The sequence below is a fragment of the Hyperolius riggenbachi genome, chromosome 5, assembly GCF_040937935.1.
Source record: "Hyperolius riggenbachi isolate aHypRig1 chromosome 5, aHypRig1.pri, whole genome shotgun sequence".
Lineage (NCBI taxonomy): Eukaryota > Metazoa > Chordata > Amphibia > Anura > Hyperoliidae > Hyperolius > Hyperolius riggenbachi.
Genome location: NC_090650.1, coordinates 178,600,337 through 178,623,204, shown reverse-complemented (window position 1 = coordinate 178,623,204; position 22,868 = coordinate 178,600,337). Strand labels below are relative to the sequence as shown.

General features: G+C 43.5%; 1 protein-coding gene across 5 annotated transcripts in view; it reads left to right on the top strand.

The window, feature by feature from the left end:
* CLPTM1L (CLPTM1 like) overlaps positions 1–22,868 on the top strand; it is a 699,988-nt gene that overhangs the window by 471,384 nt on the left and 205,736 nt on the right. For all 5 annotated transcript variants that reach the window (XM_068236456.1, XM_068236455.1, XM_068236457.1 and 2 more), the window contains one exon: positions 10,016–10,098. In XM_068236456.1, the coding sequence (XP_068092557.1) occupies positions 10,016–10,098 (83 nt within the window). The remainder of the gene's footprint in view (positions 1–10,015; positions 10,099–22,868) is intronic.

Genomic DNA, 22,868 nt, shown 5'->3' with positions numbered 1-22,868 from the left:
TAATGTAGCATTGGAGCAGGGTGAATTACCTTATTAAATGCGAGAAGCTGTTATTTCTCTTATTTTAAAACCCGGAAAAAATCCTCAAGAATGCAGTTCGTACCGCCCAATATCACTATTGCAGACGGATGTCAAAATTTTAGCTAAAGTGATAGCCCGCAGACTTAATACCGTGATAGCGGACCTTATTCATAGAAATCAATCTGGATTTATTTCCAACAGATCCACGGCTTTAAATCTGCGTCGTTTATATATCAATCTGCAAGCTAAGCATAGTAATGTTGGTACTCGGGTCCTAGTGTCATTAGACACAGAAAAAGCTTTTGACACGATAGAGTGGAATTTTCTTTTTGTAGTTTTAAATAAGTTTGGATTTGGAAATAGGTTCTCCTCTTGGGTTCATTTGCTTTATAGTGGCCCTGTGGCTAGGGTCAAAGTGAATGGCTTGCCATCATCCTCTTTTGTACTACAACGCGGAACGCGTCAAGGATGTCCTTTTTCCCCTCTGCTCTTTGACCTGACCATAGAGCCACTGGCAGCATTAAATAGAATAGGGGATGGGAAAAGGGTAATATTATTGAAAAAGTCAGGTTATATGCAGATGACATGCTTTTGTATCTATCAGATCCGGGTGAGTCCCTGAGGGTGTCTCTCTCTGTCATATCTACTTTTGGTCTTTTCTCAGGGTTACGTATAAATTGGACCAAATCTTCCATCCTTCCAGTGGATATATTTGCTCCTACGGAAGATCAGCTGGAGTCCCCTTTGCAGTGGGTCAGTGTGTTTCGATACCTTGGTATAAATATATCGCGTTCAATAACAGAATATGATGACCGTAACCTTACCCTTTTACTACAATTTGTGATTGCAAAACTTTGGGCATGGGACAAACTACCACTATCAACTTTGGGTCGTGCTAATTTATTCAAAATGATACTGCTCCCTAAGGTACTGTATTTTACCTGGCATTCTCCTGAGTACCTCCCGCCAGCTAAATTTGCGAAACTCAATGCGCAACTTACACAATTTATATGGTCCAATCGTAGGCACAGACTATCCTTATCAGTGTTGCAGCGTCCCAAAGATATGGGTGGAGTAGTGTTACCTGATTGTCACTCGTATTATCTAGCAGCTCACTTGTCATTGCTTTATGATGGATTTAGGGAGGGCAAGGAGACCCTACAGTCTGTACTTTTTGATGAATTAGGGGTGCAATACACTGACCCGCTGTATAATCTGTTAAAGGGTAGAAGGGGTATTCCTCACTTTCGAAGGGTCCCTCCAAAGCTCAAACAAATGTTTATCGATTGGGATAAGGCACATCAAAAATCGCTGCATACCAGTGCAATTAAGTATCTCCCACTCTGGGAAAACCAATGCTTAAAAGAATTTTGTAAGCTTACTGACAATATCTAGTGGGTTAATAGAGGGATAAAGTTTATTTTTCAATTGATGCAGAGTAACATGGTCAAATCGTTTGCTCAAGTGGCTGAGGAATTTCATTTGCAAAGTACCGCTTTTTATAAATACATGCAATTAACTCACGCTCTGTAGAAACAATTTGACCTTATCCCAACAGAATTAAAAGATTCAATTATTTATGGCATATTGAGTGACAATATTTCTAAGCATCTAATAACTACGTATGTTGTATAATGCAATTATCTCCTCAGAAGCTAGTGTTAAAGCTAACTCTCGCAAGCTATTATGGGAAATGGATGTCGGTACAATAGATGATCAGGAATGGGAAGACACTCTTGATAGGGTGTTGTTGGTGTCTCCACATGCTCCTGATAGGCTAATTTATTTATATATCCTCCATAGAGCATTTCTTACCCCAGTCCGTCTTTCTAAATTCAAACCTGGTATCTCCCTGATCTGCCCTAAATATACGACAGATAGAGGCATCTTCTTTCATATGGTCTGGTCCTGCCCAGAAGTTAATGCGTACTGGACTCAAATTGTCAAAATTCTTAAATGATTACATGGTCTGTCCGATTACATGTGATTCAAAGATTTGCTTACTTCATATTTTTCCAATTACACTTTCTGCTAAGTATACCCAAAGTTTTACTTTAGAAGTTCTACATATAGCCTGAAAGCTTCTCACTCGATATTGGATACTTCCTACAATCCCTACTCGTTCTGAATGGATCAGCTGTGTTAATAAAGTTATCCTGCTCCGAAAGGCCATTTATGAAAAAAGAGGTACTCTAACCAAATTTAACAACATTTGGAGGACATGGATAGATTCTCCTCGCAGCCGTAGGCAAATCACCGGTTTCTTGCAATGATCTTATTAAGTACGCTCTCTATGGGTTGTATTTCTTTTTCTGAAATTAATAGCCTCCACAAGAGCGATTTTCCCTCCTGGACCCCCTTCCTGCCCCCCTCCCCCTCCATTCTGCTGAATGGAGCTGCTGACACTGGGGAAGGTGTCGTCCTGTGTAATACAAGTAACTATGGAAAGATGGCTATCATTTTAAAGCTCTCTTTCTGGCGACACCTAAATTGTCGCCCTACACCTTTTAGTTTTCTCTATTTTCGTGATTGAAATCACGGCCGTGGCAATTTCAATCACGAAAATAGCGAAAACTAAAAGGCGTAGGGCGGCGGTTTATTAATCATTGGAAAGAGGAGAAAGAGAGCTTTAAAATGATATGCATCTTTCCATAGTTTCTGCACTGCTCGGAGTCCCTTTAACTGGAAAAGTTGGGGGGTCGTCTTATACGCCCAGTCATCTTATACGCCAGAATAATCAAAAAGCAAAGGCAAGCATGAAAATAAAATCACATACAAACAAAAAAATAAAGTGCCTAATGACAATGCAGTTGTGTTTTTCAGTAGAAAAAAAAAGCCCCTTGCATACTGGAGCTGTGTAAGCAAACGGCACTAAACACCTTTTAGCCAGGGTTGAAATAATCTTGACTTTTGTACCAGTGCTGTGCCCACATCCCTTACCAAACCAAGCAGCATGCAAGAAGCTGGAGGGATGCCTGGAAAACATTGGTGATTGGGACAGGATGGAGATGGCAGTAATGAACCATGTATTGCTGTTTTTCTGGCTGTTCATAACAGGCACAACTGCCTGTCATTTCAAGTGAATGGAGCTGTTTTTTCACCAAATTCGGTGAATTATGGTAAAGCTATCTGAGCACCAATTGTCACTGTAATAAATATGGCTTCCCTTTTATAATTTTCATGATAAAATGGCGATCAGGTTTTGAAAAGTGGGGTAAACAAGTTTATCCATCATCATTGAAATAAAACACCTTCTATACAATTTTGGCTATGTATCTGCTTCCCACCATTAGAATGAGCTGTTGCCAGCCCATTCTAATGGCAACTCCTAGGCTCCCTCTATATTAACAGCTGATCAAGAGGTGTGCATCTGTGAAGGCATCATTTTGATTTTCTACAGTGTGCCCTGGCAACAGGGATGGTGGACAAAATCTGAAGGGCAATAAAGCTTATGCACTAGTGAAGATAAAAGACTCCTGTGTAGATAGGAGGAGCACTTAGATTGATGGTAGTGAGTGTAGGCAAGCTTACTCATCGTAACCAATGAGAAGCGTCAGTGGGCATGCCGCACTGCGTCAGCTCCCACTGCTCTCCCATCAGAGACGCCCCGCCTCAAAGACCCCAAATGAGTCTCTGATGGGAGCGCAGTGGGAGCAGACGTGGTGCGGCACTCCCACTGATGCTTCTCATTGGTTACGACGAGTGAGCTTCAGCATTACCTTGGTAACGCACGGAGGAGCCATCGGAGACTCCAGCTCAACGAGTGGTGCTTGGCGCGCCTTTTGAAGTGCAGACAGCAATTATGCGGTCTGTCACTTTGGTACACATGGATGCAGTGGCGTAACTAGAACTCACTGGGCCCCCCTGCAAAACTTTGGATGAGACCCCCCCCCCCCCTTGACCCTGCTGAACCAAATAGGGACTGTCTACAAATCTTTGTCTGCAAAACTATGTATGATTCCTTATCAGTGGCTGAGCAGATGCAGTCACTAGAAAAATTGTGTAGAGATCAGAATTGTTTTTGTTTTTCTCGCTATGCCCTGTCTCTGAGGACAGGGAAAAGAAACTTCTCCCCCCACAGGCCCCCCTGTGGCTTCTGGGCCCCCCCTGCAGCTGCATCCCTTGCAGGGTCTATTGTTACGCCCCTGCATGGATGGCCGCACATGGAGACATACCAGGAATGTAACAGGTGACCTTAGATCATATGTGACAAATCTTGTAGGTCAGCTTATTGCTCATGGACAATGTAATTCATTTTTATGAATGCATATTGTTTGTATCCATTATTTCATGCATAATGATGAGGGGAACCTTACTCTCAACTAGCATGGTTCACGCTGTGATTACTTTGTATTTGTGTATATACGTTTGAGCACTAGGATGCAATTTTTGTATGTTTGCAGTGCACTTTCTGATGAAGGGGACCCTCCGGGCCCTGAAACAATTGTCATAACTTGTGCTGATACATGCACTAAGGAATAAAACCCCTTGCAGTACTACATTGGTGTGCTAGCCTACCTTGGACTGATTTTTCCTCCCTGGGGCAGGGCGCCAATGTAGCAGTATCCCTCCTTTTTATCTTGGCTCGTCCTATTCAGTAAACCAGTACCTATTCAGTAAGAAGTCCTTGGGTAAGACTTCCTAACACTGCTACTGCCTACTGAGTGCGCCCCTAGTGGCTGCCGCTCTCAAGCACTTTTAGTCAGACAGGAGAAAAGCGCTATACAAATGTTGGATTTTATCACTATTATTAATTACCACAAGTGGTACCTACACTCTGCAGGTGCTCTTTACTAGGAGGTTTTGCACAGCTATTTGGAGAGAATTATGTGGGTCAGTGTGCAATTAGACACAGTGGCTTCATGTATAGGCTAGTTAATAGTTTATTGGTTCAATATTGCAACACATTTCAAAGAGGAAAGTTGCCCCCTCGTCATCAGGAGAGCCTGGTCCCTGGCTGAGCTGGGATACCCATACAGGCTTACCAGCATTACAGGTTTACTCCTGGCACATATAGAACAAAGCTTTACATGCTGCACTTGTCAGCTCTGCATTAATTATTCTTATTATTTAGTATCTATATAGCGGCAACATTTTCTGCAGCGCTGTACATAGTATATAGTCTTGTCCAGGGGCGTAGCAATAGGGGGTGCAGAGGTAGCGACCGCATCGGGGCCCTTGGGCCAGAGGGGCCCCGAAGGGCCCTCCCTTAACTACAGAATTAGCTCTCTATTGGTCCTATGCACATAATAATGACTTCTGTAGATACTTTGAATAGTGGTAATCAATAACAAACTGTTCCCCATCCCCTTCTTGCACCTCTGACACTGTAGTTGCCATTGGCAGATTTTGGTGCGTCACCGTGCGTCGTATAAATTGTTATGTATAGAGTGCTTGGGGGGCCCCATTGTAAAACTTGCATCGGGGCCCACAGCTCCTTAGCTACGCCACTGGTCTTGTCAGTTACCTGTTCCTCAGAGAGGCTCACAATCTAATCGCTACCATAGCCATATGTCCATCATGGTCTAGGGCAGTGGTTCCCAACCTTTTATGAGGTATCGCCCCTTAGGGGAAGACGACTCACCCCTGTCGCCCCCCTTCTCTTAGTACGGGTTACCCTTACGCCAGGTGGTGGTGCCAGTCGGAGGTGGTAGCGCTGTGACCTTGCCAGCTAAAAATAGCCGGTGACTCAACTACTTTGCGCCAATTTCCTTACCGGTGTAATATCAGCTATTGCAGCCCCGCACGTTGTGCAGCCCCGCATGCGCAGTAGGAGCCTGCATCCCATTAAATTGTTCAGCCACGTAAAAGGTCCTAAATATCTCCGCTTCCGCACCACGTACACTCCCGAAATTTTCAGGGGAGGGAGGGGACTAACAGATCTAGCACTGTACCGAATTGCAGCCCCCGAGATCCGCTGGTTCCCGAGACTGATTGCAGCAAACCTATCTCGGGAACTAGCGGGGCTCGGGGGCTGCAATTCGACACAGAGCTAGATCTGGGGGTCCCCTCCCTCCCCTGAAAATTTCGGGAGTGTACGTGGTGCGGAAGCGGAGATATTTCAGGTAAATAATATCTAACTTCCCACTGAGCATGCGCGATACTCAGTGAGGAAGGCTGCTTACGGGCTGCAATATCTGACATTACACTGGCGCGTGACCAACGAGCCCTGAGGAATTACGCAAGTCTATCATGCACACTTGCATATTTTATACAGATCATATTTTTTGCCCATAATTTTCTGAAAAACTAGTGACACTGCGACACTTTATTTTTTCTGCCTTTTCATACTGATCGCCCCCCTGTCGCCCCCCACAAATTTACCGCCCCCCTTAGAACCCAAATTGCCCACCTGGGGGCGATCGCCCCCAGGTTGGGAACCACTGGTCTAGGGCCAATTTTTAGGGGGAAGACAACTTATCAGTATGTTTTAGGGAGTGCTGGAGGAAACTGAAGTGACCGGAGCAAACCCACACAAACACAAGAAGAGCATATAAACCACATGCAGATAGTGCCCTGGCTGGGATATGAACCAGGGACCCAGTGATGCGAGGCAAGATTTAGGTGAGTTCTGTCTAGGTGGCCTGCTATTTTACCCATATTATACAGCCACTGTAAGCTTTTCTCCTTGTTTTGCTAAAGCATAATGGAGTAGAACTATTACAGTTTGGGATAGCCCTGATGTATTATGATCTTGGCAGATCACAGAATCCATTTTTTGTTGTACAAGTGTATTCTTTAAGATAATGTTAGACCACCTGCCTAAAGATTGAATCCAAACAGAATTCGGACATTCCATCATGACAGTGACTATAAACATTTCAGTAAATCTACTGGCTGAAAAAAAACGAATCAGTAATCAGATCAAAATACCATGGAGATGCTGTAGCATGATTTAAAATAGGCCTTGCTTTAAACTATTGAGTACATATCAATTGCAAGTTGTGTGAATAAGGTACAAGCTCTGTTCAATAATTAAAATATTACCATACTGTAATTATTATAATCTTATTACTTGCATGTCAAAATTACCTTAGTCTACATTTTTTATCCTTTTCTCTCACTAAATAATCTCTGTTTGCCTCCCATCTCTAGCCACTCCGCCACCTCTTATCCTTCCTGACACCAAACTCTGATCTATGACCCAAAAGAAAAAGACAAAATAGGTTAAGGGCCCGTTTCCGCTACAATGCCACTTACCGCGATTTCTCTTGTGCAGATTTCCCATAGGCATTCATTCAAGTCAGTTTTTGTTTTGTTTTTTTGGCATCCAGGATCCGCATGTAGTGGAAACAGGCCCTGAGGCTTTGTTGATGCCTAACCAGCCCCTTCAACCCACAGTCCGTCATGACACTATTCCTAACCATTTGGTGTACTGTACCCTATCCCAAAACCTTTCTAACTAGCTGCCTAACCTCTTACTTTGAATGACACACACTCTCTGTTGTGTTTGTTTTCGATGCTGTAAACAATAACTGGCACGTGATTCTACAAAAAGTTTTGCATTTATTGATGGCTTACATGGTACAATACTCTACTGCTGCTACGCTGAAGAGCCGTAACTTTTAGCAGCGCTGAAGGCACAATAGAAATTATTGCCTGTAAGCCTCTTACTCTTCCATCATATAGCCAACCACAGTCACCCAAAAGGCGCACCACATGTTGAGTATATATTGCCATGTGAAAATATACTTGCATTCTAAGCCCTTAAACCTAAAAAAGTCCTCTGAAACGTTCCACAACTGAAAAAAATAATAAGTAGATAAAAATGTTCCCAGTTGACATCCAAGACTAGTACTTAGTTATAAAAAAATTTTACCTGAGGTTGTTCCTGCCAAGAAGTAATATGCCTGGTATTAGAGACCACTCCTCTGTCCACTTTTCTCCCACTTTGTTGCCATTCATTTCACAAGAAGACACGGCTGGGTTTGTGGCTGCTGTGGGAGAGGTGGCTCACTCACCTTCTTTAGTGCCTCCCTCTCCTCCTCCCCATGCAGAATCTCAAGTGGAGCATAAATTAAGTTACTCACTCAGCTTTTGTTGTCGATCTCCCTTCAGCCGCCTGTCCAGCATCCCATCACCATGGCTACAGCAGTGGGGTGTATCATCAGGGGTGCAGTCATGGCTCGAGCCATGGTCGCCACAGCACCCTTGGGTGCCATGCCTGCCCCGTACTGTGCTGTTCACTGCTGTGCCCACTGCTTCACCATCAAACCTCACATCAGCACTGCCCACCATGCCCACTGCCTGCCCTTCAACATCATACCTTAGATCAGTGCTACCCACCATCCCCTCTGCCTCCCCATCAGAAACACACCTCAGATCAGCGGCAAAGTGAGGGCGCATGGTGCCCACATATGCGGAGCACTGCACAAGGGGAAGTGACGTCACTTGCTACTTGTAAAGAGCAGCCGCACCGGTACTGATCTGAGGTCTGATGTTTTGATGGTGAGGTACTGGGGGCATCACTCACTACCTAAACTGGGAGCAGCCATCACTGGGGGCGTACTAACTACCTAAATGAGGGGTGCTGCCTATACTGGGGGCACCACTAACTACTTTAACAGGGGGCGGGGTGCCTATACTAGGGGCACCATCCACTACTTTAACTGGGGTCGCTGCCTATACTGGGCCACCAATCACCACCTAAACAGGGGGTGGCTGGGGGCTGTCTGTACTAGGTCAACACTCACTACTGCCTATACTGGGGACACCTCTCACTACCTCTACTGGAGAGGAGGCTACTTATACTGAGTGGACACCTCTAACTACGTGTGGTGGGGGCAATCTAAACTAGGAGGGCTACTTCTGGATACATCAATAACAAATTTACTTGAGAAAGGATGCTGTTTTTACAGTGGAAGGGGGCTCTGATGGGGAAGGGGGGGGCTCAATTTCAGTGTATGCCAAAGGCGCTGTATTACCCTGATCCGCCTCTGGGCTACAGTGGCGACTCGTCATGTGACCTGCTGCCTGAATGTGCCAGCATCTCACATTAAAAGTGATACACTGCAGCCATAACTGGTCATGTGGCTGAAGGGAGATCGACAGTGGAAGCTTGTGAGTAATTTAATTTATGCTCCACTTTCAACTTTGCATTGGTCTCCCAAGTGCTCTTCATTCCAACTTTTAAATTACATTTTAGGGATATTTGTTCATAACTGCAAAATCTTAGATAATATGTAAAGTTTTCCCTAAAGAAAACTGTTTCAAGCTGTAGTTTAATTTAGTCTTGTGACACATTTAGGTAAAGCTGTTGAATGTTTTTTTGTTTTGTTTTTTATAATTATGTCCCTTATTGAGTTTTTGTTAACAGGAAAGAAAACTTCACTAAGGGCTGGTGCACACCGAGCGGCTTTTTGGGCGTTTTCAGATCCGCTTGCGGCTGCGGATCTGCTTGGTCAATGTATCTCAATGGGGTGGTGCACACCAGAGCGGCAGGCGTTTTGCAGAAACGAAAAATGCCTGGGTGAGGCATTTTTTGGATTGTGGATGCGTTTCTGCCTCAATGTTAAGTATAGGAAAAACGCAAACCGCTCTGAAAAACGGCACTTCAGAGCGGTTTGCCAGGCGGTTTTGTTACAGAAGCTGTTCAGTAACAGCTTTACTGTAACAATATATAAAATCTACTATACTGAAATCCGCAGCAGCAATCCGCAAAACGCTAGCAAAACGCCATAGAAAAATAAAAAAAAAACGTTTAAAAATCTGCTAGCATTTTGCGGATCTGCTAGCGGGTTTTGGTGTGCACCAGCCCTTACACAATGTATGGCAAGGCAATGGATGCATTAAATGTCAGCTGATTTTTTTAAGGATGGCACATACAAAAATTATGAAGGGATCATATGCTACATAAAATTGCGAACTCTCTGTGCCCAATTGCCCCGTCTGTCCAATTTACAACTACCTGATTTTCAGTTAGAATAGATCATTTTGCTCATTAAAAAATGCTAATACTGTATTCTGTCTAACTTACAATTTCTTTTTTTTGCAGGCAATGAAATACTTATCATACTTATTATACCCACTGTGTGTTGCTGGAGCTGTTTATTCACTTTTGAATATAAGATACAAAAGGTATCAAATTAATGTATCTTTCTATCTGTCGTTATGTGTGATTCATTGTATGCAGCCATAAATTAACTAGATGAAGCTGGAGTGAATGAGTAAAAGAATGCTTAAAGAGGAATTTTAATAACATATAAGTAGTATAATATAATAAATGATTCAGCATACTCGTGTACACCTTAATTATCCTAGTTTCAGCATCAAAAACGCTTCTTATATCTGTATTCGGTATATACTCGCGTATAAGCAAATTTTTTCAGTACAAAAAAGTGCTGAAAAGTTCCCCCTTCGACTTATACGCAAGTCAGCAGGCTGCTTGTAACTTGCCATTAGCTTGCAAAGTCCTGTGAGAGTCAGTAATGTGCCTGTGTCAGGAAAAGTTGGTACCTCGGCTTAAACGTGGGTCGGCTTATATGCGAGTATATACAGTATTTGTATTTAACCCCACCCTTCCAGTTATGTTTATACTAGGTTCTCAACAGTTTCCAATAAATTTAAGACTCAAAATCAGTGTGAGGGAAGATTTTACAATGGGCAAACATTGACTAAATTTATGGATGAATATTGTAAAAATGTGCAATTCTGTTCACTGTTATGTACAGTAAAGTTCATTTTTTTTTTAACCCAAGACAAGGTTTATTGAATATCAAATGAAAGGGTTTACAACACTGCCGGTGCAAGGCAGAATACAGTTACAACACTTCAACTGTAAAAGGAATGAGGAGGAACAGATAGGTATACTGTACACGGGTATATTTAACCACTTGCCCACCAGGGGCGTAGAAACATGTACCGCCCCGCCGCTGTCCGCGCTCCTGCTCGCTCGTGCGCACGCTTCTGCACTCATGCACACCGCCGCCCGCTCACCTGGAGATTAATGAACGGGAAAAACTGTTCCCATTCGTTGATCTAAGCCCTCCCAGCAATGATCGGCTGCTTCTATGAGAGCCTCATTGAACGTACTGTAAGCGTACTTCCGACGCTTACAGGTCGCATGAACTAAAAATTACTGTGGCCATCTTGTGGCCAAATAGTAAAACTACATCCAAAAAAATTACAATAAAAAAAAATACATAAATAGTTACCTTAGAGACTGAACTCTTTACATTTTTATGTCAAGAGGGTATAACACTGTTACTTTATAAACTATGGGCTTGTAATTAGGGATGGACGCAAAACTGAAAAAAATGCACCTTTTATTTCCAAATAAAATATTGGCGCCAAACATTGTAATAGGGACATGATTTAAACGGTGTAATAACCGGGACAAATGGGCAAATACAATACGTGGGTTTTAATTATGGAGGCATGTATTATTTTAATACTATAATGGCCGAAAACTGAGAAATAATGAATTTTTTCCATGTTTTTTCTTATTCTTCCTGTTAAAATGCATTTACAAGTAGCTCTTAGCAAAATGTACCACCCAAAGAAAGCCTAATTGGTGGTGGAAAAAACAAGATATAGTTCATTTCATTGCGATAAGTAATGATAAAGTTATAGACGAATGAATGGAAGGAGTGCTGAAAGGTGAAAATTGCTCTGGTGGTCAAGTGGTTAAAGTCCTGGTGTACAAGTCTTTGAGAGTAACTTGAGGGATAAAAAAAAGGAGTTTTCAGTATGAGGAAGCTTACAGTACTGAAATGTTAAATTATTGTACAACCTTATAGAAAAAGTAATAGATATTTGGACATATTGGAGCCGAAGCGTGGAAAATTAAGAAACTGAAAGCAGCAGATATAGAGAATTATTTCTCTATCCATTTATCCCACATTTAGGCTCAACACACACCATACAATCTTGGTTGTTCAATCTTACCACTTTCATGTGGTGTAAGAGCTTATCCAATCAATTATACTACCTATTTTCAATCTGTTGGCCCTTATACTACATAGATTTGGTAAATCTGTACAACCAAGATTGTATGGTGTGTGTTGAGCTCAAGTGGAATTTATTTGGGGCCTTCCTGTGAAGATAGATCAGCTTCTTGTATGGGAGAGTATAAAGCCATTATGATTTGATCATAGTGAAAGAATCTGCCTGTAACAATTGATGCATGTATGGCCAGCTTTAGGTTATGGTTTCTAATAACAAGATTGGAGAGAGGAGATAGAAGGCAAAGCAGGTGGTTTTGGTGCACGGCGCTTAGCACCAGGCGCATAAACCAGGAGCCCCATAGCAGCAATGTAATACTGCGCGGGGCATGTAAGGGTAATTCGGGGCTCCGGTGATCGCCGGACCCCAAATTACACCTCCCTCCAAGGTGCAATGACTCATAGGGGGGATAGTATTTAACGCCACCGGGGAGTTTAGCGGCAGCAGGAAGAGCCGTCATTCAGCTCTCCTGGCGCTCAACTGACCTGCAGCGTTCAAATGCTAAGGGCTCAGACCTACTATAAGCACTTTTCTGAACGTTTTTTAGCCATCAGAGCGTTCTGAGAGCTTTGTAAAAAACGCTCCCATTGACTTACATTAAAATCACGGTAAAATCGTGATAGCAGTAAAATCACTTAGGGCCCTTTCATACTGTAAGGGCTTTTCTGAGCGCTTTGTGATTGATTAGCATTTTTTAAAAATCGCTCTCATTCACTTGCATAAAAACCGCAGTAAAAACCGCCACAATTTTCCACATACACGATCGTGCAATCACAGCGATTTTTACTGCGATTTTAATGAAAGTGAATGGGAGCAATTTTTAAAAAGAGCTCAGAAAGTGATAATCACAAAGCGCTCAGAAAAGAGTTTATAGTGTGAATGGGCCCTTATAGTGTGCCTGAGCCCTTATGCAGAGAAATGGTAAGGAGAGAAAAGCTGAAAGAGAGGGAAGAAGATTTTTGCCTCACCAGGATTGCACTTTTATTTAGCTTTCCTGTATAACAAGTAGGCACAAACACCCAGCACTAGGGAAAGAGGGAAACAAAGGTGAATGAGGTGTAGACCAAGAGTGCTTCTGAGCGCTTTTCAAATTGACAGTGATTTGAAAAGCGCTTGGCTAATGTTACCCTATGACAGTGTTCCCACAGCAGCGTTGTGATTTTTTTCAAAATCGCAAAAATGTTACAGGTAGCATCGCTTCACAAAGTCACATTCGCAAATTGCTAGCAATTGCTATTGTGATTTTGGCACGCACTAGCCCAGAGAGAGGAGGAGTGGCGAGTGACTGAGAATAGCTTGAGATGGAGCAAAGAGCTTATCTGTATTGCAGTCCCACCTCACACAGAGGCTACTTGCCTGTAATGTGACTCCTTTCCCTGCCAGTCTCTCACACAAGTCAGAAAGCAGCCCTCCTGGAGTCTAGGGGCTGCCAAAAACTTTTCAACTTGTTTAACACCTTATCTACACATGCAGTCACTATACAATGGGGAGAGACCAGACAGATTTTTGCCCACGGACCCTCCAGGCAAGCTCTGCATCATGCGGTGTATATTTGCCTGCCCTCTAATTGCACTTTTATCAGCCAGTGTAGTGTTTCACTTTGCCTTACAACAACAAACCTGAATACACCAGGCAGGACCAGCCCTAAATCACTGAATGAAAGACGGCCCAGGGGGCAATCGCCCCCCCTGCCCCCCTGGCCAGTCCGCGCCTGAGCCTGACCCTCCACTACAGTCCAAAATGCTCAAGCATTTCGTAAACTGCTGAGATCAGGTCACTTGTTTGATGTGATTCGGATCTCAGATCCTACCCAAAGACAATACAGTTTTTACTCTCTGTCCACCACACACACACGCTAAGTTGGACTATTTTCTAGTAACCGCCCTCACCTTACTACTCATGAAATCAACAAATATACTAGACATAATGTGGTCTGATCATGCTTCCATTATGTTAAAAGTTGCACTTGACACTTCTGGTCCTAAAACCCTACCATTGGCATCTAAATAAATATTTTCTACAAGATGAAGAAACTAAAACTACCTTTAAAGTTTCCCTCTAAGAATATTTGTTATTCAACGCTGGCTCTGTAGACAAAACGTCATCCCTTTGGGAAGCTCACAAGGCTTACTTTCGAGGTCAATGTATTGCTCTAGGTTACAAACGTAAGGAAGACAAGCTCATGCAGATTAGTGAGATTTCCTCTAATCTCAGGAAGGCTGAAGCCGACTACTCTTGTGCTCCTATCCTTACTACACTGCAATCATTAGTTAATTTGCGACACCAGTTGAGAGACCTGTTACTTGCTCGTTCAGTTAAATCCCTACTATGTTCCCATCGCTTCTTCTATGACAAAGCAAACAAACCCCATACATTCATGGCTAGAATGCTTAGGGGCCATACCCCTTGCTAGTCTCTCGATAAAATCATCAATTCTGCGGGTAATCACCACCTTGAACCGCAATGAATAGCAAACGCCTTTGCAGAATTTTATAAAGATTTATATTGCTACTTGGACAAAGGTAAGTATCCTCAGTTCAACCTTGACAAATTTAATTCCTTTCTTTCCAAAACGAAATTGCGGAAACTTACGCAGGACACCCTGGCCACCTTAAATGCCCCTATTGATCAAGATGAATTACTATTGCCCTTAACCTCCTTAGCTTTATGCCTGACACTGTCGGGCATGCCGCTCGCTGGCCTCAGGTTTTTCCCAGCTTTATGGAACGGTAACAATTTAACCTCCTGAACGTTACGCCACTCAAGAAGTTTTGTAGCTTCATAGTCCCCAGGTATACTAAATGTAACAGATCGCATGCCTGAAAAAGCTTTTGCTAGCACTAGGCTACCTAGTATTGGTGGCCATCAACTCTCGATCGCTTCTGATCCCCCCGATCCTGCCACTTATACATTACCCAGCCTGGCTCCAGTGATCGGCGCAGCCTCCCCGCACAGCTCCGATCTTCTCCACGGGGAGGATCGTGGCTGCGCATGACGTCATGTACGATACTCCCCATAGTGAAGACCGGAGCTGTTTCATTTAGTATACTGGGGGACTATGAGGCTGCAAAACCTCCTGAGTGGAGGAGGTTAAATTGTTACCATTCCATAAAGCTCCTGGCTTCCATATATTTATTATAAAAACATTCCACAGCATACTAGAGCCGTACCTACTTCAACTCTTTGAGTTTCTCTGCACATTGCAAAATCCGATTTGCGATTCAGATTTTCCCTGGATGCTATCACAAGAAAAACGCAGAAAAAACGCAGCGTGCAGTACCGATTAAAAACCAGAAATCGGAATCGCATTTGAAAAATGATTACAAATCGGAATTGCATGTAGTGTGAAAGAGGCCTAATGGTGTTTTGACAGCAGATGATATCCCTCTGAAGTTCGGGCACTCCCACCTGTCTGTGATTCTGCAACCAGATAAAGACGAAACAAATTTTGGCAGTTGCAGACCTATAATTCTCTTGAACGCTGATTATAAATTATTTATTAAAATCTTAGCAAAAATAAAATAGCATACACACCAGCGCGCTATATGGCAGTAAAATATGAGATAATACAAACCACAATATAATTCCTGGTTCGCCTCCTCTTTACTCTAAAAACAACAATAAAAAAAGAGGATGGCTCTCACAGTAAAAACTGCTTCCACAACCCTTCAAGTATAATATTCAAAATTATGACCTCACAATCACAATGCTGTTCAAAATATAGCAACACAGTCCCAATGTTGGTTCAAGTAAGGCAGTTCATTCACATATTCACAGTTCACATCTTAACATGCAAGTTCCTTTCCCTCTTAAATTTGCCTCAGCACTTCTGGCAGCTTCAGGGATAGAAAGCCTTCACCATACCCCAAAGTTAGCAACTTACCGTGTGGTAAGACCTCAGTTCAGGTCTAGTCGCACCTTGGGACAATTCACAGGTCAACCCCCACCTTTTACGATCTTAATTGGGATATCTTCTCCTCAAAACACATGGTGAGGCAGGAGGGCTTCTTTGAGGAACATAGAGAAAATGGATCACCGTGCATGCAGCGGTGGAGACGCGATCGAGGAGCGCTCATCAAGCCTGCCCGGCCAACTAGCGGGTAGAGCCTGTGTCAAAATTACTCTGAGTGAGTTGTTTTAAAGGAGCATGTGAGTGTATTTCAATTTTATTGTCAAATAAATGATTGCGTTTTTACACTATGAGTAGCTTTTTCATTGAGGTTAATGGAGGTCGATATGTGCTGGTCTTAGGGTGTTTTGAGGAGAAGATATCCCAATTAAGATTGTAAGAGGTGGGGGTTGACCTGTGAATTGTCCCACAGTGAGACTAGACCTGAACTGAGGTCTTACCAAACGGTGAGTTGCTAACTTTGGGGTATGGTGAAAGCTTTCTATCCCTGAAGCTGCCAGAAGTGCTGAGGCAAATTTAAGAGGGAAAGGAACTTGCGTGTTAAGATGTGAACTGCCTAATTTTAACCAACATTGACATATTTTTATTATGTGCACACCTGTAATGTTCCCTTTAAGGTGATGGCTTGTAGAGGTATGGGGTGGAGTCTTTTTCCCTCCCACCTACTTAAAGCCTTCCGCTTGCAGGTTCACTTTTAACTGTGACTAAGGGCAGATTGTAAGCCCGACACGCGTCAGTTGAACCTTGTGATTTTATTGCATCTGCCATGTGGAATTCCTGAATAAAGATTACCAGCGTTTTTTCTACCATTGATTGGCTTGCGGATCCTTCTGCACAGAACATTGAGACTCTGTTGTATATTTTGTAGATTGTGAGGTCATAATTTTGAATATTATATTTGAAGGGTTGCGGAAGGAGTTTGGATGCTTAGTTGCTTAGTTTGGAAGCCGAAAAGGCGTTTGATCGCTTAGGTTGGCCATATATGTTTCAACTTGTAGATCATTGGGATTTAGGGGCCCATTTGTTACAGCACTTTCACTTTCTTAGGGTGTTTTGAGGAGAAGATATCCCAATTAAGATTGTAAGAGGTGGGGGTTGACCTGTGAATTGTCCCACGGTGCGACTAGACCTGAGCTGAGGTCTTACCAAACAGTGAGTTGCTAACTTTGGGGTATGGTGAAAGCTTTCTATCCCTGAAGCTGCCAGAAGTGCTGAGGCAAATTTAAGAGGGAAAGGAACTTGCGTGTTAAGATGTGAACTGCCTAACTTTAACCAACATTGAGACTCTGTTGTATATTTTGTAGATTGTGAGGTCATAATTTTGAATATTATATTTGAAGGGATGCGGAAGGAGTTTGGATGCTTAGTTGCTTAGTTTGGACGCCGAAAAGGCGTTTGATCGGTTAGGTTGGCCATATATGTTTCAACTTGTAGATCATTGGGATTTAAGGGCCCATTTGTTACAGCATTTTCACTTCTATACTCCACCCCATCTGCTCAGGTAAAATTATCTCATGCTACTTTAGATGTTTTCCCATTAGGAAATGGTACGAGGCAAGGATGCCCACTTTCTCCCCTACTTTTTGTTTTATGCATAGAACCCCTTGCCTCGGAAATCAGAAAGTCACTGGACATAGCAGGGGTTCATCTGGGGAACAAACACCATAAATTGACTGATGATATACAGTGGGTTGCAAAAGTATTCGGCCCCCTTGAAGTTTTCCACATTTTGTCATATTACTGCCACAAACATAAATCAATTTTATTGGCATTCCACATGAAAGACCAACACAAAGTGGTGTACACATGAGAAGTGGAACGAAAATCATATATGATTCCAAACATTTTTTACAAATAAATAACCGCAAAGTGGTGTGTGCATAATTATTCGGCCCCCTTTGATCTCAGTGCAGTCAGTTGCCCATAGACATTGCCTGATGAGTGCTAATGACTAAATAGAGTGCACCTGTGTGTAATCTAATGTCAGTACAAATACAGCTGCTCTGTGAGGGCCTCAGAGGTTGTCTAAGAGAATATTGGGAGCAATAACACCGTGAAGTCCAAAGAACACACAAGACAGGTCAGGGATCAAGTTGTTGAGAAATTTAAAGCAGGCTTAGGCTACCAAAACCTTGAACATCCCACAGAGCACTGTTCAAGCGATCATTCAGAAATGGAAGGAGTATGGCACAACTGTAAACCTACCAAGACAAGGCCATCCACCTAAACTCACAGGCCGAACAAGGAAAGCACTGATCAGAAATGCAGTCAAGAGGCCCATGGTGACTCTGGACGAGCTGCAGAGATCTACAGCTCAGGTGGGAGACTCTGTCCATAGGACAACTATTAGTCATGCACTGTACAAAGTTTGCCTTTATGGAAGAGTGGCAAGAAGAAAGACATTGTTAACCGAAAGCATAAGTTTGCCACAAGCCATGTATGGGACACAGCAACCATGTGGAAGAAGGTGCTCTGGTCAGATGAGACCAAAATGGAACTTTTTGGCCAAAATGCAAAACGCTATGTGTGGCAGAAAACTAACACTGCACATCACTCTGAACACACCATCCCCACTGTCAAATATGGTGGAAGCAGCATCATGCTCGGGGGGTGCATCTCTTCAGCAGGAACAGGGAAGCTGGTCAGAGTTGATGGGAAGATGAATGGAGCCAAATACAGGGCAAACTTGGAAGAAAACCTCTTGGAGACTGCAAAAGACTTGAGACTGGGGCGGAGGTTCACCTTCCAGCAGGATAACGACCCAAAACATAAAGCCAGGGCAACAATGGAATGGTTTAAAACAAAACATATTCATGTGTTAGAATGGCCCAGTCAAAGTCCAGATCTAAATCCAATCGAGAATCTGTGGCAAGATCTGAAAACTGCTGTTCACAAACGGTGTCTGTCTAATCTGACTGAGCTGGAGCTGTTTTGCAAAGAAGAATGGGCAAGGATTTTAGTCTCTAGATGTGCAAAGCTGGTAGAGACATACCCTAAAAGACTGGCAGCTGTAATTGCAGCAAAAGGTGGTTCTACAAAGTATTGACTCAGGGGGCCGAATAATTATGCACACCCCACTTTGCAGTTATTGATTTGTAAAAAATTCTTGGAATGATATATGATTTTCGATCCACTTCTCACATGTACACCACTTTGTATTGGTCTTTCACGTGGAATTTCAATAAAATTGATGCATGTTTGTGGCAGTAATGTGACAAAATGTGGAAAACTTCAAGGAGGCTGAATACTTTTGCAACCCACTGTACTGTATTTTTTGGACTATAAGAGTCACTTTTTCGCCCTAATAAGTGGGGGGGGGGGGGGGAAGTCACTGCATCTTATAGTTCAAATGCAGAGAGTTCCTGACTTGTGAATGCCTGCCAATATGAACCTTCATCCGGCCGCAATGTCGGGGACTCCCTGTACTATGCCCGTGCAGAGGAGGACACAGGGACAAACGGAGGACACAGGAACACAAAAAGGGCATAGAGGTGTCAGAAATTGTTTAGATACCTCTGCTGCGGGAAGCGGCGCAGCTGCCGCTTCCGCGTCTGACGTCACCATGCCCGTTGCCACGTCCCCGCGAGCTCCTCTCACTCCTTCCGGCAGGCCGGGCCTCTCTCCTTTACACAAGTGCAGGTTAGCATGCGCGCGCACCAGGCGGCGTGATCTTTATGCGCTGAGGAGGCGAGTCAGCTGACTTGCTGGTCAGCTGACTACTGCTCGCCGTTCCTCATTGCTGATTGGTTGACTCGCGTAGAGCAGGTCATTTGGAACTGCTTGTCTGTATTTAAGCTTAGAGCTGTCAGAGGCTCGTCTGTTGTTGCTGAAACTTCGCAGTGAAAACTCTCAGACCTTAGTCAGATCCATGTGTGCTTGAACCGGCAAGACCCCGGGGATTCACACTTAGCTTAGGAATTATTATTATTACTGTACTATTATTATTATTGTGTATGATCTTTGCCTGTGCCTCCGACTATTCTCTGCCTTCTGATTCTGTACCTTTGCCAATCTGATCTGTTGCCGACTTTAGGCCGAACTCTTACTCTGATTTAGCCTCCTGATTCTGTACATTTGCCATTCTGATCTGTTGCCGACCTCGGCTTGTATGCTCTCTACGATTGTGCCTGACTATTCTGTACCGCTGCCTGACCGACCTGTTACCGACCTTGCTTCTACGACCACTCTCTACTTTAGTGATAGCCTCTGCCACTAAGGGCTATCACTTTGGAGTACTCCTGTATATTACTGTGCACTCAATCACGTGTGATCACACTTTGAATAAAATACTGACTATTGTGCTGATAGAGCTCGCTCTGATCATCAGAAACATCACTGATCATTACATAACAACAGACCAATATCATTATGGAGGCCATAAGGGCGCAGGTTCAGGCTTTAACTGTAGCTGTTGAGCAGTTAACTACTACTGTCTCGTCACAGCAGGCTCAGTTAAATCTCCTGTCTGATGCTGTACGCAACTCACAGGGATTTGCATCATCATCGCCTCCCCCTCGTGTACTTGAACCTAACATGGCGCTCCCAGAAAAGTTTTCAGGTCAAAAGTCAGATTTCAGAAATTTTAGAAACAGGTGTATGTCCTATTTTGAGATGAGACCCCTATCGTCAGGCACTGAATTACATTGGGCAACTTTGATTAAAACTCTTTTACATGGGGATTCTCAAATCTGGGCTTACAATCTGCCTGATGGTCACGAAGCATTGTTGTCCATACAGGCATTTTTTAAGGCCATGGCGGTCATGTATGATGACCCCGACATTGCCGCCACTGCAGAGAGGAAGCTGAAAAGACTCCGCCAGGGTCATGGTACAGTGGAAGATTATGCTTCTGAGTTTAGAAAGTGGGCAGTCTCTTCCAGGTGGGAACATTTTGCTCTATTGTTTCCTCACAGGGTTATCAGAATCAGTGTCAGATGTCATGATCAGTCATCCTGAACCAAAGACACTAGATCACGTTGGCTATTAAAATAGATTGCAGAATTCGATACCACAAGCAGGGCAGATCATGTGCTTCTACTAAAGTTGTTTTTTCCACTCCGTCAGACACGACTAGTTCAGATGAGCCTATGCAGATCGGCCATTCCAAATTGTCAGAGTCTGAAAAAAAACAGGAAAAGGAAAGAGGGCCTTTGTTTGTACTGTGGGGAGAAAGGTCATCTTATCCAAAAATGCAGTAAGAAGTCGGAAAACTTCTCCGCCTAGGTATAGCAGGAGGTACTACCTCCTGCTACGAACCTGTTTTACCTCCAAAGAATGCCAAAATGTTATTACCTTGTTCTATTACGTGGGAGAATCAGGTCTACAGTACTCAGGCCTTTATCGACTCAGGCTCTGCAGCTAACTTTATTGATTCAGATCTAGCCTCCAAATGAAATATTCCCATGGAAAGGCAGATTTATGTAACCGCTATCGATGACTCTCCCCTACAGAACAAGCAGCCTCTATCGCAGACTCCTCCCCTCATTTGTCATGTAAGGGTCTTGCATAAGGAGGTAATACAATTCTATGTTCTTAACATGTCCTCTTCTACCATAGTCTTGGGTCTTCCCTGGTTGCGTAAACACTCCCCTCAGATAGATTGGAACACTGGGCAATTGCTGGCTTGGTCCCCCGCCTGCCAAAAACAATGTCTGGAGAAGATTGCCGTGTGTTCTACTGAAATTCAGATTGAGGGTATTCCTCCGCAGTATGTCGCTTTCTCTGATGTATTCTGTCCTCGTTCTGCTGACAAACTCCCTCCTCACAGGGAATTTGATTGTCTCATAGACTTAAGGCCTGGTACCATGCCTCCCAGGGGTCATTTGTTCAACCTCTCAGGTCCAGAACAGGCGGCCATGAAAGATTATATCAAGGAAAGCCTTGAGAAAGGTTTCATCCGTCCCTCTAAATCACCAGCAGAGGCAGGATTTTTTTTTCGTTCAAAAGAAAGATGGTGGACTCCGTCCATGCATTGATTATAGAGCTTTGAACAAAATCACCATCCAGAACCGCTATCCACTACCTTTAATTGAGGACTTGTTCTCTCAAGTGTCTGGGGCCCAGTTGTTCTCCAAGCTGGAGCTGAGAGGAGCATATAATTTAATACGCATCAGACAGGAGGATGAGTGGAAGATGGCCTTCAACACACCCGATGGGCATTATGAGTGCTTGGTGATGCCCTTCGGGTTGTGCAATGCCCCGGCAGTGTTTCAGGAATTCGTTAATGAGATCTTCAGGGAGGTACTGGGACGGTTCGTAGTGGTGTACTTAGATGACATTTTGATCTTCTCTAAAAACCTCAAAGAACACCGAGAGCATGTTAAGTTTGTGTTGACTAAACTTAGACAGAACTGTCTGTATGCCAATCTAGAAAAGTGCCTGTTTGAGGTTTCAGAGATATCATTCTTGGGGTACATCATATCCACTAATGGTCTGTCTATGGACCCCAAGAAAGTTTCAGCCGTGTTGGAGTGGCCACAACCCGTGGGGATGAAGGCATTCAAAAGGTTTTTAGGATTTGCTAATTATTATAGGAAATTCATTAAGGGGTTCTCCACTGTGGTTACCCCCCTCACTGATTTAACCAAGAAAGGGGCAGATACCTACAATTGGTCTGAAGAAGCTTGTGCAGCTTTCTCTCAGTTGAAAACCCTTTTTTGTTCTGCCCCTGTTTTGCGACATGTGGATGTGACACGTCCTTTTATTGTGGAGGTGGATGCTTCTGAGATAGGAGTGGGGGCTGTTCTGTCTCAGCATTCAGGGCTTCAAGGACGATTACATCCGTGTGCATTCTTTTCTCGTAAATTCTCAACAGCGGAAAAGAACTATGATATCGGTAACAGGGAATTGTTGGCCATCAAGATGGCTTTTGAGGAGTGGCGTCACTGGCTGGAGGGGGTGGAGCATGTGATCAGCGTGTACATCGATCATAAAAATTTGGAGTACATTGAAGGGGCAAAGAGGCTCAACCCGAGGCAAGCTCTTTGGGCTCTCT